General features: G+C 43.6%; 1 protein-coding gene across 1 annotated transcript; it reads right to left on the bottom strand.

The window, feature by feature from the left end:
- Positions 1-1,992: 1,992 nt before the first annotated feature.
- Positions 1,993-4,241, bottom strand: LOC123182783 (uncharacterized). Its single transcript, XM_044595448.1, has 2 exons — positions 3,803-4,241; positions 1,993-3,672 (listed from the first exon to the last, which is right to left on the bottom strand). The coding sequence occupies exon 2, from the start codon at positions 3,634-3,636 to the stop codon at positions 2,305-2,307; it is 1,332 nt and encodes a 443-aa protein (XP_044451383.1). The 5' UTR covers positions 3,637-3,672; positions 3,803-4,241; the 3' UTR covers positions 1,993-2,304.
- Positions 4,242-13,466: the final 9,225 nt, after the last annotated feature.

The raw sequence follows: 13,466 nt of genomic DNA on the forward strand, positions 1-13,466 counted from the left end.
TCTTACGATGCACATGCAATAACTAATTAACCCAAAAGTAATCGCCCAAGAAATTCCTCCCAAAAAGAGTCGAATATAGCTCCTCCACATTTAGTCCTCTCAAGTGTTACCGCCCGCCAAGCGAGACATGAAGAAGGCCGGCCAGTCGATCTCAAATGGGATAGCTCCGACAACGACATCGTGAAACCAGCTTTGAATCATCTCCATTGCCCCGGTTTGGGGATCAATAATGTGCACGCAGCCTTGTTTGTCATTGAGGAGCAATGGGCCGCCCATCTCACCCATGCAGATGCATTGTGCCGGGACGACCCAACCTTGTTGGGGTCGGTTTAGCTCAATCGTCTTAGTGCGGAACCAGTCTGCGTTTAGGGGAAAATAAATCTTGTCCAGAAGTGAAATTGAAAAGCCATCAACAGGCCAGGATTAGAACAAGAGCCACTTACAGAGAAAAGAAAAAAGATAGAGAACGGCAAAGATATAAGGTGTTGTAACAGCTTACAAGCGAAAAAAAGTTACAGGCAAAAGAAAAGGAATGAGGCATGGCCTGAAACACCAAGGATGAAACGTCTTGAGCAGCAGGCAGCACCAGCGGGGAGATGAAAGACATGGAAGTAGTCGGCACCGTCAGAAGAATGCAGCCTCGCTCACTCCATACAATCCAAAACTATGTCGCCATGCCATTCCACTTTCTCATTTATACAATGCTATATGGTGTACGACTTAATCGAAATCTTCTCCAGCCAGAAGAAAATGGTGTGCCCCAGGCCGGGGATCAGTCAAAATACATGTCGGTGCAGCTGTGGCAAGACATGGAGACAGGGGTCCAATAGGGGCGATCTGTGGAGATGAAACTGATACATATCTTGGGAGCTTCGGCGTTATGTATACCTGAAATCCTGGAATGGACGACGTGCAGTGAAGCTCTATCTTTGGCTGCAGGTATTTGTTGCCAGCGTCTTGTTATATCTACTGCTTGTGCAGCTCCAGTTAAGCATATCCAATGTGTCCATCTGGGGAAATCAGGAGTAATCATCAAGGGGATTCAGAAGAAGATGGAGGATTTTACCTCAGTGCATATCATCCATGAGAAGCAATATTGTAATGTTGAAGCTCATAATGTGTCTAAAGCAACTACCACTTTAGATTTTGGAAGGCACATATGGCTATCTAGTAGGCCCGGCATTATTTGTATCCCGTCAAACATTTTGATTGAATAAAGTGCTTTCCAACCCTAAGAAATAAGGTACAAGCGAACCTGAGTGAACAATACTGAACCAGACCAAATAGAAAAAATCGGGTGGCACGCTACCTGGGCACTGACATGTGGGTTCAAGTTGTCTAAAACAATTTAGGCTGATCATTACCAGTTCCTAAGGAGTGGTTAAACAAGATATCCTGCAACCAATGACACTGATCGAACTTGAAGATCTTCATCTAAAAATCTTCTGAATGAAAGATGCCAGCTTCTCCAATTGAAGCTTTTCCTGGAAAAGAACCTAATTAATCAGAGAGAACTGCTGTGATACTTTGCTCAGTTGGCAAGCAAGATTAGGTCCCCACGACGGGAAAACAGACAACAAGGTTCAGGTGAATGTCAGATTGGATATTAACTTGATGTCCCATTATATATTCACGTTCACTTCCCCTTATTTATTTGCATGCTGTGCTGACCGCATAATTCACCGGCATGTGTATTGATCCCACCAACACAATGAGACCCATAAGGCCATAATTCAGGTATCGAATATGATAATTGCATACATAAATTTCACAAAAATATCTAATTTAGGTTAAAAATGCTTGCTCAATGCATCCATGCGTCCTGGTCATATGCCACAAGTTTTATCTTAATATCTACTCCCTCCGTCCCATAATATAAGAGCTTTTTTGGCAGGAGTACTTATAGCAAAGAACGTAAAAAGCAAATTAAGCAGCAACCCAGGAGATAATGCTACATGTGCAAATGAAATGTCAATTACGATCGCAATTAGCTGTGAACTTTTCTTCTTTGATAATGGGGATTCCCATAATAATACAAACGACTACTCAGCACCTCATTACTATTTGTTCAACAGAACATCAAAGGTTCAGCTAGCAGTACACACCAAGTCTAAACTGGGACATGTTAAAACTGAGAACAAAACAGAGGCCATATTCAGTAAGTCTGCACATGGCAGTTGAATCCTATTGATCTGATTTAGTGTTCCTTGCCTTGACGCTGCACCATGATCAATCTCGTAGCCAATGCGCAGGTACACGTGATAAATTAACTTGCATCTTCAGTAAGTCTGCCACACACAGATCTTAAGATTCCTGTAGCTCATCATAATCCAGACTCATAACAATTAACCCAAAGATAATTGCCACAACTATTGGTTTGCAAAAGGTGGAAGCAATTTTCGATATAGCTCCTCTCAGCTTATTCCGCTTGATCCTACCGCCCGCCAAGCGAGACATGAAGAAGGTCGGCCAATCCATCTCAAATGGGACAGCCACCGTGACAATGCCACAAAACCAGTCGGTGACAGTCTCCATCGCCCCAGTTTGGAGATCTGCAATGTACACGCAATCTTGATTGTCCTTGACGAGCAGTTTACCGCTCATCTCGCTCACGCACACGCATTGCACCAGGCCGACCGTACTCTGCTTGGGCTGTATTAGCTCAATCATCTTGGTGTGGTGCCAGCAGTCTGCCATGCCATCTACACTCTTGTTGTCACCTTCATGTGTCCACATCTCCAGCCAGCTGCAGTCCCTGTATAAACCAAGCAGCGATAGCCTTCCATCGTTGGTGACATTAAGCAGTGCACTTGAAAACTTGAAGCCGAGGGGGTTCCTTGTGAGAGGGAGCTTTGTTATAGACATCTGCATGGTCTTAGCACACACGTTGAGTGTGTAGAAGTCTGACGAGTACTTGAAGAGCCAGTGTGCCATGCCTCGGCACACGACGATGTTGATCTGCTGGGGCACCACACGTCCGGCATACTCAACAGGTTCAAACCAGTTTCTAGACGTCCTCCAGCTCAACTCATTGGACGCGGACACGTGGAGATTGTACCGTCCGTCGTAACTGATGATTAACACTTTGAAGGACGAGTAGACTGACGGCGACGCCCCTCGCCGTTTGGTCGGGCGACAATCGGCACCGGTTAGAAGGGTGCATCCTTCTATTCGGAATGACCTATTGCACTTCAATGGAGGCAGCGGGCGGCTTGTGCCGGCGATTGGATCGCACACAGCAAGGATCATGATTTTCTCGAACATGCTGATGGCGTCGAGTGGGACGAAGCGCACAACAAGAAGGCCACGGTGCGAGGCGAGCACCACCGCCTGGCTGCCTCGAGGCTGATCAGGGATGGCGAGGAAGCGGTGGGGGGAGCATGGCACCGGGGTGAAGAGCGGCATGGACGTCGTAGAGCTCCCTTCTGTTGGTTCTTCACGGGGCTGTTGCAAGGCGAAGAAGCCGAGCAGGGAGGACTGGAGGCTCACGCCCTCCGGCCAGCGCCGGCGGAGGAAAGACGGGTCGGCTATGAGGAGGCGCCATCGCCTGCACGTTGCGGTGCAGCGGAACAGGGCTGCGACCTCCGTCACGCGGACCAGGATCTCCACGACCACGTCGTCCGGCAGCGTCTCCATCGATCTTCAGTAGGGCTGGCGCGCGGTACTTGCGACCTGCGAGCGATGGACGTGCGATTGTAGAGGCAACCCCAGGTTAATTAGGTCTCGATCTGAGGTACCAAGAACCCGAGTCAACCTGGAACCAGGTTAATTGTGCGCGGGGAAGAAGTGTGGAAGCTGCTACCTTTTTTGGGTGGTTTGGAGGCGCTGGACGGGGGGGAAACAGGAGGACGAGGCAGATCCGGCAGACGAGGGAGGCCCTGCGCCGGTCGATGGGGAGCGAGGCGGCGCTGGAGTGGCTCGACGGTGAGGGGGGCTGCTGGACGTCGAAGGGTTAGCCCTGGAACAATGGAAGCGGCGCTAAAGTGGCTGGACGGCGAGGGAGCGGCTGGACGTCGACCGGGCAGCGCTTGACGGGAGGCGCCGGTCGATTGGGGATTTTGGCGGCGCACTCGAGTGGCTGGACGACTACGGGGAGGGAGACGTCGCTGGACGAGTGAGGGCGGCAGCGGGTGTGGGATCAAGCGGCGGAAGTGGGGTGCGGCGGCGCCGGACGGGAGGCGGCGTCCATCGCGGGGACCGGATTGGGACGAGGGAGAAGGACGACCGAGAGTCTTTTTTAGGGATTTTGACCCTTTTCCTGACGTTGGGCCCATCCGCTTTTGTTTTGAGGGGTCGGGCCCATCGGCCTCGGGCCCTTCAGAAATATCCTGGGCCGTCACTAAGGCCTCATTCGAGGATTTTCGTACGAAAACCATAGGAACAAGGATTTCAGAGTATAGTAACTGTGTGCAACGCACGTCTTAACTAAAATACATATGAAATATAATAACTCTATCACTATCACTATTTAACCATGGTACGTACATGTTTTTTTTTTGCGAGTGAGTACGTAGATGTTTGTCTTGTATCAAAGACATCACTATCACTATTTGTCCTACTAGCAAATATGCCCGTGCGTTGCACCGGGAAAAAAAACTTCCGCCATCAGCATTTCCTTAGCATGTTTCTCTATCTCGACCCTCGACGCCTACGCCCTACATTAATTGAGTATTTCTTTCGTTGGCCATTACAGGCACCCAATCCTACTTTAATTTTACACCATGCATAATTAGCCCATCACATATTGTAGAGGTTATTTACGGAGGCACGTCAATCAACCAATATCTATTTGGGTCTCCCCCTTAGGGATAAATAGAAGCCACACCTCACTATGTCTTTATTGGTTTCTAAGACAGCTTATTGGTTCGAAAGAACAAACATATATAAACTGACATAATTGTGTGTAAGAGAGTGAAGTGGGATTATTGAATTGGTGAGTGAACGTGAAAGATTGATTATAGAATGGCTACACCGCTGGGACCTTGGGCCGGAGAAAGCAGCTCAACTGGAGTTGTGCAACTTGGATGGGCCGACCTGGTCTCCATCCATCCATGAATCACATATATTTCGTCTCTCTCTCTTACTATGTACAGAACAGTTGCCTGGTGGCGTGGCTAAGTCAGTGACGTGCGGAAAAGTTGAAGAAACAATCCCATGCGTGTAACCGGAGAATTAATTTTGTAATTCAAAATATGTTATACAACAACACCAACTGCCACTTTCAATCAGAAAAAATAAACAAAAGAACAAACTTAATTTTACAATTCAAAACATGTTGTGTTAGCAATTGACCAACCTACTATCGATTGCCTCGGTGATGTTCCTGTAGTCGAGGTCCACCAACTTGCCACAGACCTAGGTCATCAGACTGGGCATCTTGCCATTCCGCCAGCGACACCGCCTATATCTTGAGAAAAACACATTAATTAATATTTAACCAAAATGAATAGAAATTTTTTACCTACATGCACATGTTTGATAACTGGATATTTTGTTCCGTTTCAAAAAAAATAACTGGATATTTTGTGATACATCAATGTTCAATACAACCAGAAGAAATCTAGTCATGTTTAACATAAATTTTGTTTCATAATTCAGAGCATGAAACTTGAGATTTAATTACACACATATGAAGAAGTTGTGACCATTTATTCTGCGAAAAAGGATGTGTTATGTAGGACTGAGGATGCAACTTCAGTTACAGGGTCTTCGTTTTCATATCACTTTGGCGAATAACAAATTGACACTGCACATAGAAAAGTAAACGAAATGAAGAGAAGCATGTACCGTTTTTTATGAGAAAAAAGGTGTAAGATAGGGGTACCTCATTTCACGCTTGTACTTGCACGCACCTCATAGCCATCTCTTTCAACTGAACATTATCTGGCATCTTAGGAAAAAACATTCCATTGTATTTGTAGGAGTTAATGGCACCTGTTTAGTCAGCCTGATAAAAGTGAAGCAAGTCGTTGTCCACATGTGTAGCATCCAAGTTACTTACCAGAACATGCAAAACTGAACATCCTATACACCGCTCCCAGCTGCACATTGCCAGAGAAATATATGTGAAAATCATTTAGATGACCAGGCAGATAAACTGAAGTGAATACAAAACGGAAATCATGTACACATGGCCTAAGAACACGGGGACATCCCATTAATAGTACACTGAATTTTGTCAAGAAAAAGCATAATAGATTGCTAGTTTGCTACATAATGAGAAAAAACATAATAAAACAAAATGATTGGACAGCTTTCATGGATGTACTATTTACCTCAGGCAGTCAGGCATCAATCCAAAGATAGCTAGGTGCTGTCCCCCATGACTGACCGCCATCATAGACTGACAGCAGAGGAACAGTCACGGCCGCACGGCCGCGACTGCACAATGGAAGTTGAGGCCGGCCAGGACTGGACGCCGACCAAGTTGAGCGCCCTCAAACACGCCAACCCCAAATCAAACCAGCAAGCATCGAGCCCAAAATAAACAACGCGAGATTTGGATGTTATGTACCCCTGGAGGACGTGCGCGTGGTCCAGGTCGCCCCCTCCTGGATTTAGGAGGGCCTGGATTTTTAGAATACCTGCACCCGGCCCTGGTATCCTGCTTGTCTAATATTGCTTTAAGATCTGTGCAACACAACTAACTTTCCATATGAAATTTTCTCTTTTTTGTTTCTCTCACATAAAAGATGTCTTGAAGTTCAAACCTTTGCAGCGTGGCAAAGCTTTCCATCTAGAATCTAGGATAAATCTTTCAGAATTTTTTGTCAAACATAAATATACAAAAAATGATTTTTTTAGATTAAAACATGTTTTGCCACGCTGCAAAGGTTTGAACTTCAAAACATGTTTTATGTAAGAGAAACAAAAAAGAGAAATCGATTTGCACGAATCACGATGCGAAGAATGGATGGCTAGATAGAGAGGGCCTGGGTGCAGGTGTTATTTTCCTTTAAGGAGGCGAGCTGCCGCCACCCTAAGGCTGCAGCGGAGTCCGGCCGCCGCTGCCGCCTCAGCCGAGCCGTCCGCTTCTTGAAATCGTTGTTCACTGCTGTTGCGGATTAGAAAACATGGCCAGGGATATGGAGTTTAACTCCAACCCTCCCCACCTATCCCATGTCCCAACGTGACCAGGGGCAGCGCGACTGGACGGGAGTGGAGCAGGGAGGAGTCGCTGGGGCATGTGGGCGGGAGGAGGCGAGCGGCGCGTTGCCGGGAGGAGGAAAGCGACGCGCGGCTGGGGGCGGCGCACATCGCCGGCCGCATAGCCGCGAGGAGGCGCGGGGCGGAGCCATTGGCGGGGAGCAGCTCGTGGCGTGGAGTCGGAGCAGGAAGACGATGGGATAGGTGGGGAGGGTTGGGTCTTCTATTTCTTCCGTCTGTTGCGAAACGTTTTTTTCTTTACTGACCGAGGACTGCGGCTTAAATACTAAACAACACAGGGTCTTTTTAGCAAAAGCGCGACGACGGTGAGCAGCCGGGCAGAAGCACTAATCGCTTTATTATTAGGGAAAGAGGAAAGATATCACAGACATAACTTCATAGCATGTTCTGTCTAAGATTTGTCATCATTGTATCCAATTTTAACTAAATATGAGTTATATTATTTCTAATCAAAAAATATATCAAGCTTATTTCCTTCTATTTGGTTCCTATGAATGGGTCATTACAGTAGCCACTGAAAAATAAATAAAAATTGATATGCAAGTGTGTGTATAGAGGTAATGGAAATAAGTGGTTTCCAACTAAGCCGATCCAATGACATAATTTTGAAGGAAATATGCCCTAGAGGCAATAATAAAATTGTTATTTATATTTCCTTATATCATGATAAATTTTTATTATTCATGCTAGAATTGTATTAACCTGAAACTTAGTACATGTATGAATACATAGACCAAAAAAGTGTCCCTAGTATGTGGGAAGTTTAGAAAAGATGCAAGAAATGGTGCAGTGAGATCACACACCTTCTAAGTGACGACAATGCTACATGCTGCTTTGTCTTTTGTTATTTAATATATTTTTATATGTTCAGTTTTCTAGGTCAGAGATAATAAAAATTGACGGTTTCGGATGATGCTTTGAAAATGTTGATTGAGAAAGTCACGGATGTAACTATGAGCGACGGGACTCAAAAGTCATCCAGTTTTACACGATGAGATGCATTCAAATAATTATTCTTCCTTGTATATATGTTGCACATGATAATACTTTTTTGCGGGGTATGAGAGAGATGGAGATAGATTACGTTGATGTTCAAAAAGAATCCTTCGACAAGGGCCGGGTCAATTTCATTGGAATGAGCCAAAACTACACCGAGTTTTATACAACAACGTAATCTATCTCCATTGCCAAAAAATAAAAAGCCCGTGGCAACGCACGGGCATTCTACTAGGGTCATCACGAGGTCAGAAATTTTGCGAGAAGGAAACTATCCAGACGTTGGCAACATTGTTTGATAGCTGGCCTGGGATGAACAATGACATCTCATCGTGCAACATGGTAAGTAAAGTATTTTGTCTATTGTTATCATGGTTTATTGTTGTTTCTATAGCTCCACTTGTAGATTTATATTCCCTATGCATCCATCGGCCGATACATCTTGTACGTCATTGACAAAGAGGCACGTCGTCTATATATTATGGACCCTATTCAAACATCACAATTGTCAGAGGATAAAAATTTGACGCATGCACTGAAATTAAAAAGTTTTGCAAGGGATTTCAAAGAAGCACTCGAAATAAAGCTGCCTGGTTGGAATTCCGATATATCTAAATGGCAACGTTTATTTTCGTTTGGTATTCCAACGAGTATAGCCGGGTAATGAATTCATAATAAATATATTTATTTTTGTTATCACTATATTCTTTATATTATTAATTTAAAAAATTACAGGAATGTGTCTGGCTATTTTGTTTTTCATTTTATGCTCTGGTGGAACGGTAAAGAATTGCTGAAGCCGGTTTGCTCGGTGAGTATTGTCCGTTACATATTTTAAGACCATCGGCGTGAAATTTTCATACTAACTATATATTGTTTGTGCAGGATGGGTATGAATTGAGAAAGCAGTTTTTATTATACTTGCTAAAACATCATGGAAATGAAGCTAAAGGCAACTTTCCTGATATTATAAAAGAATTTCTTAAGCGCATCATCTAGATATTTATAGTTTTGTAATAGATGTTTAGTTGGAACATCGCTTAGTTTGGTACATGGACATGTTGTTAATCTTTCTTTTTTTATCAATTTACATTGCAAAAATGGACTTCAACTATTCAATAATTGCGTTTGTATTATATTGTTTGTACGTGTGAAATTTAACATGTAACTCTTGCAAACTATTTCAAGAGCCCGTTGCAACGCACGGGCACTCTACTAGTATAAGATAGTTTCAAAGGTGATTGTAAACCGGTTGAAGCTGGTACTATCATATATTACATCAGCAGAACATTCCACGTTTGACCCCGGTGAAAGGATCGAGAAGAGGTGTCTAGAGGGGGGTGAATAGACTCTTAGCAAGAAAAGTTGCAGTTCTTAAAATCTTTAAGTTGAAGTGGAGTTTTAGCACAAGTTCAAACATTCACAATACATATCAAGCAAGCATGATAAGAGTATATGAGTAGCGAAAAGTAAAGCATGCAAATTGCAAGAATGTAAAGGGATGGGATTGGAGTGTGCAAACGCAATTGGAGACACGGAGATTTTTATCCGTGGTTCCGATAGGTGGTGCTATCGTACATCCATGTTGATGGAGACTTCAACCCACGAAGGGTAACGGTTGCGCGAGTCCACGGAGGGCTCCACCCACGAAGGGTCCACGAAGAAGCAACCTTGTCTATCCCACCATGACCATCGCCCACGAAGGACTTGCCTCACTAGGGTAGATCTTCACGAAGTAGGCGATCTCCTTGCCCGTACAAACTCCTTGGTTCAACTCCACAATCTTGACGGAGATTCCCAAGTGACACCTAACCAATCTAGGAGAGACCACTCTCCAAAAGGTAATAGATGGTGTGTTGATGATGAACTCCTTGCTCTTGTGCTTCAAATGATAGTCTCCCCAACACTCAACTCTCTCTCATAGGATTGGATTTGGTAGAAAGATGATTTGAGTGGAAAGCAACTTGGGAAGGCTAGAGATCAAGATTTATGTTGTTGGAATGGAATATCTTGACCTCAACACAAGTGTAGGTGATTCTCTCTCAGAAAATGTATGTTGGAAGTGTAGGCATGTTCTGATGGCTCTCTCAACGAATGAAGAGTGGGTGGAGGGGTATATATAGCCTCCACACAAAATCTAACCGTTACACACAAATCACCAAACTCGGTGGGACCGAATTATAAAACTCGGTCGGACCGATTTGGTTCATAATGTGACCGTTAGGCATTTTGGTGGGACCGACATGATCAACTCGGTGGGACCGATGTGCTAGGGTTAGGGTAAAGCCTTATCTCGGTTGGACCGATTACACAAACTCGGTGGGACCGATTTGGGTAATAAGCAAAACAGAGAGTTGGCCAAGCAAACTCGGTGGGACCGATTTCATATTTCGATGAGACCGAAATTAATGCAATAGGCAACAGAGAGTTTGCAAGCCCATCTCGGTGAGACCGAGATCCCATCGGTGAGACCGAATTGATTAGGGTTTGTGGCAGTGGCTATGTCAAGTGAACTCGGTGGCGCCGGAGAGAAAGTTTCGGTGGGGCCAAGTTTGACTTTTGGTTTGGGACATATGTGGATATGAGAAAGTGGTTGAGGGCTTTGGAGCATATCACTAAGCACTTTGAGCAAGCAAGCCATTAAGCAACACCTCATCCATTTTTAATAGTATTGGCTTTCCTATGGAATCAACGTGATCTTGGATCACTAAAATAGAAAATGTAGAGTCCTGAGCTTTGAGCTTGAGCCAATCCTTTGTCCTTATCATCTTGAAAGGGGTTCCACATCCTCTAGTCCATGCCACTCCATTGTTGAACTTATCTGAAACATACTAGATGAAAACATTAGTCCAACAAGAGATATGTTGACATTAATTTACCAAAATCACCCAGGGAGCACTTGTGCTTTCAATCTCCCCCTTTTTGGTAATTGATGACAACATACATCAAAGCTTTAGATAAAGATAACAAGTAAAGCTTTGGAAGGACATGTAACATGCATAGGCTCCCCCTATATGTATGCACTCATGTAAATATGGAATATAGGAGCATGTGAATGCATAAGCATGACATTGCAAGCAATGAGTTACATGTATCTTGGCTATATGCATTAGAGCAAATGGTGTGAGTATAGGAAATGTACCTTCATGCTCATGAGTCCTCCTTGCAAACAATATGTACATCAGCAAGAAATCCTCATGCACATGAGTGTGATGCATATACTTACCTTGTGGTCTTGAGCTGGATTTGAAAGAGATGAACCTGAGTAAACAAGGTTAGATAACACAAAAACATCTACTAAGCAAAGTATGAACAACAAACCACAAGAGTACCAAGATTGGGATGACATGTAGAGTGTGAGTACTGGGTACTCTATTGGATATAGACATGTCCCCAAAAGGTAAAGATATGCAATGAATTCGAAGATTTTCTTCCCTTAGAAGTCTTGCTCCCCCTAAATCTTGTATGGGATACTGGGAGAAGATAGGGAACAGAAAATCAGAGCAAAGAGAATTAGAGCAAACAAAATAAGCAAACATGAACATATCTTTCCCCTCTAAAGACATGTGACATCTCTCCTCTTTGAATACCAAGCATCTAGGGCTTTTATGTGATTTCTCTCTTCCTTCCTATTTCAAGTAGTCTCTCTTCCCCCTTTTGAAGAATTAAGCTTTGATGTGATCTCTCTCACCCCCTTTGGCATCAATTTCCAAGAAGGGTCTTCTTGAGTGTGAGTCAAAATAGGTTTGGTCCTTGAGTCACAGAGCAAAGCAGCATATAGAGTGTGATGCTGGTAAAGGACAGGGATCATCGAGTGGAGCTGGAACAAAAATGCAGGAATAAGTGGCAAATTGTCTTTTCTGCGTAGAAATCGGTGACACCGAGTTGTTTACTTCGGTAGCACTGAATGGTGTCGGTTTGACCAAAAATGGCAGACCGGTGGGACCGAGTTCAACACAGAGAGAACACTTGTCACCTCAGCTCACTAGGCAAATAAGATCTCACAAAGATTTGCAAGGAATTAACAGAAGGATTTGCAAGGAATTGGATGCACGGAATGCAGAACAAAATAGAGAAAAGAAAATCTAGATGAAGTTTTTTTTAAAGGAAAGGGAATAAATATGAAAAGGGCAAAATGCAAAAACTCAAAAAACACTAAAGAACTTCATCTAGAATTGGGCAGTGACAAAGTCACCTATGTTAGAGTATATTGACTAAGGAGTCAAGTGAGAACACTTGATCATAAGTCATACTCATCATTTAAGCTCAAAATGGGGTTACCATTCTTCGTTTAAGCATTTGATGTATTCTCATCTTCTTGAGTTGCTTTGACCCATATCTTGGGGTAAAGCTTCTCTAAGATGGAATAACATACCTTGGGTGGTGGTGTTGATCTTGATCATGTAGTTGAACTTGTGTGGGTTTCTCAAGGTTGATGTAGCTCATCAAGAGTTGGGAGCATCACTTGGAAGTGAGTTCATCTACCTACATGGGTTAGTTTTGCAAGGAAGAGCACATGTGTATCCAAAATGACAATTATGAAATTTGATACCAAATGAAATTTGATATATATAATTTGTCAAAGGATATGTTGAAGGATTTCATGCTTCCTTGTCTTCAACCACCATTTTGTAGAGACTTGGTGATGTAGAGATTGCTCAAGATGTGAGTGAGTTGCAATCTCATAGATTTAGATTCATCCAAGTACCTACAAGGGTTAGATAACATGCAAGGGTACAAATATATCCAAGATATATGAATATCATCATAAGAGAAATATCAAGGATTAGTCATAGATTCATGCCTTGCATGTATCCAAATGGAGTTCCTACTCCAAGTTTGAAGCATCAATGATGTTAAATTCTCCTCTCAAATGGCAAAAGACTTTCTCATCAAGTGGTTTGGTGAATATATCCGCCAATTGCTTATCGGTACGAACATGCTTAAGGTCAATGTCCCCTTTAGGAACGTGATCTCGAATGAAATGATGACGAACTTCAATATGCTTAGTTCAAGAATGTTGCACGGGGTTGTGAGCAATCTTAATAGCACTTTCATTGTCACAAAGCAATGGAACATGTTTCACATTGATCCCATAATCTTTAAGAGTTTGGGTCATCCAAAGTAATTGAGTACAACATGAACCGACGGCAATGTATTCCGCTTCGGCGGTGAATAAGGATACCGAGTTTTGTTTCTTGGAAGACCAAGACACAAGAGATCTACCAAGGAATTGACAAGTACCCGAAGTGGACTTTCTATCAACCTTGTCTCCGGCATAGTCCGAGTCGGAATAGCCAACA

This window comes from Triticum aestivum, chromosome 1D, assembly GCF_018294505.1.
Source record: "Triticum aestivum cultivar Chinese Spring chromosome 1D, IWGSC CS RefSeq v2.1, whole genome shotgun sequence".
NCBI lineage: Eukaryota > Viridiplantae > Streptophyta > Magnoliopsida > Poales > Poaceae > Triticum > Triticum aestivum.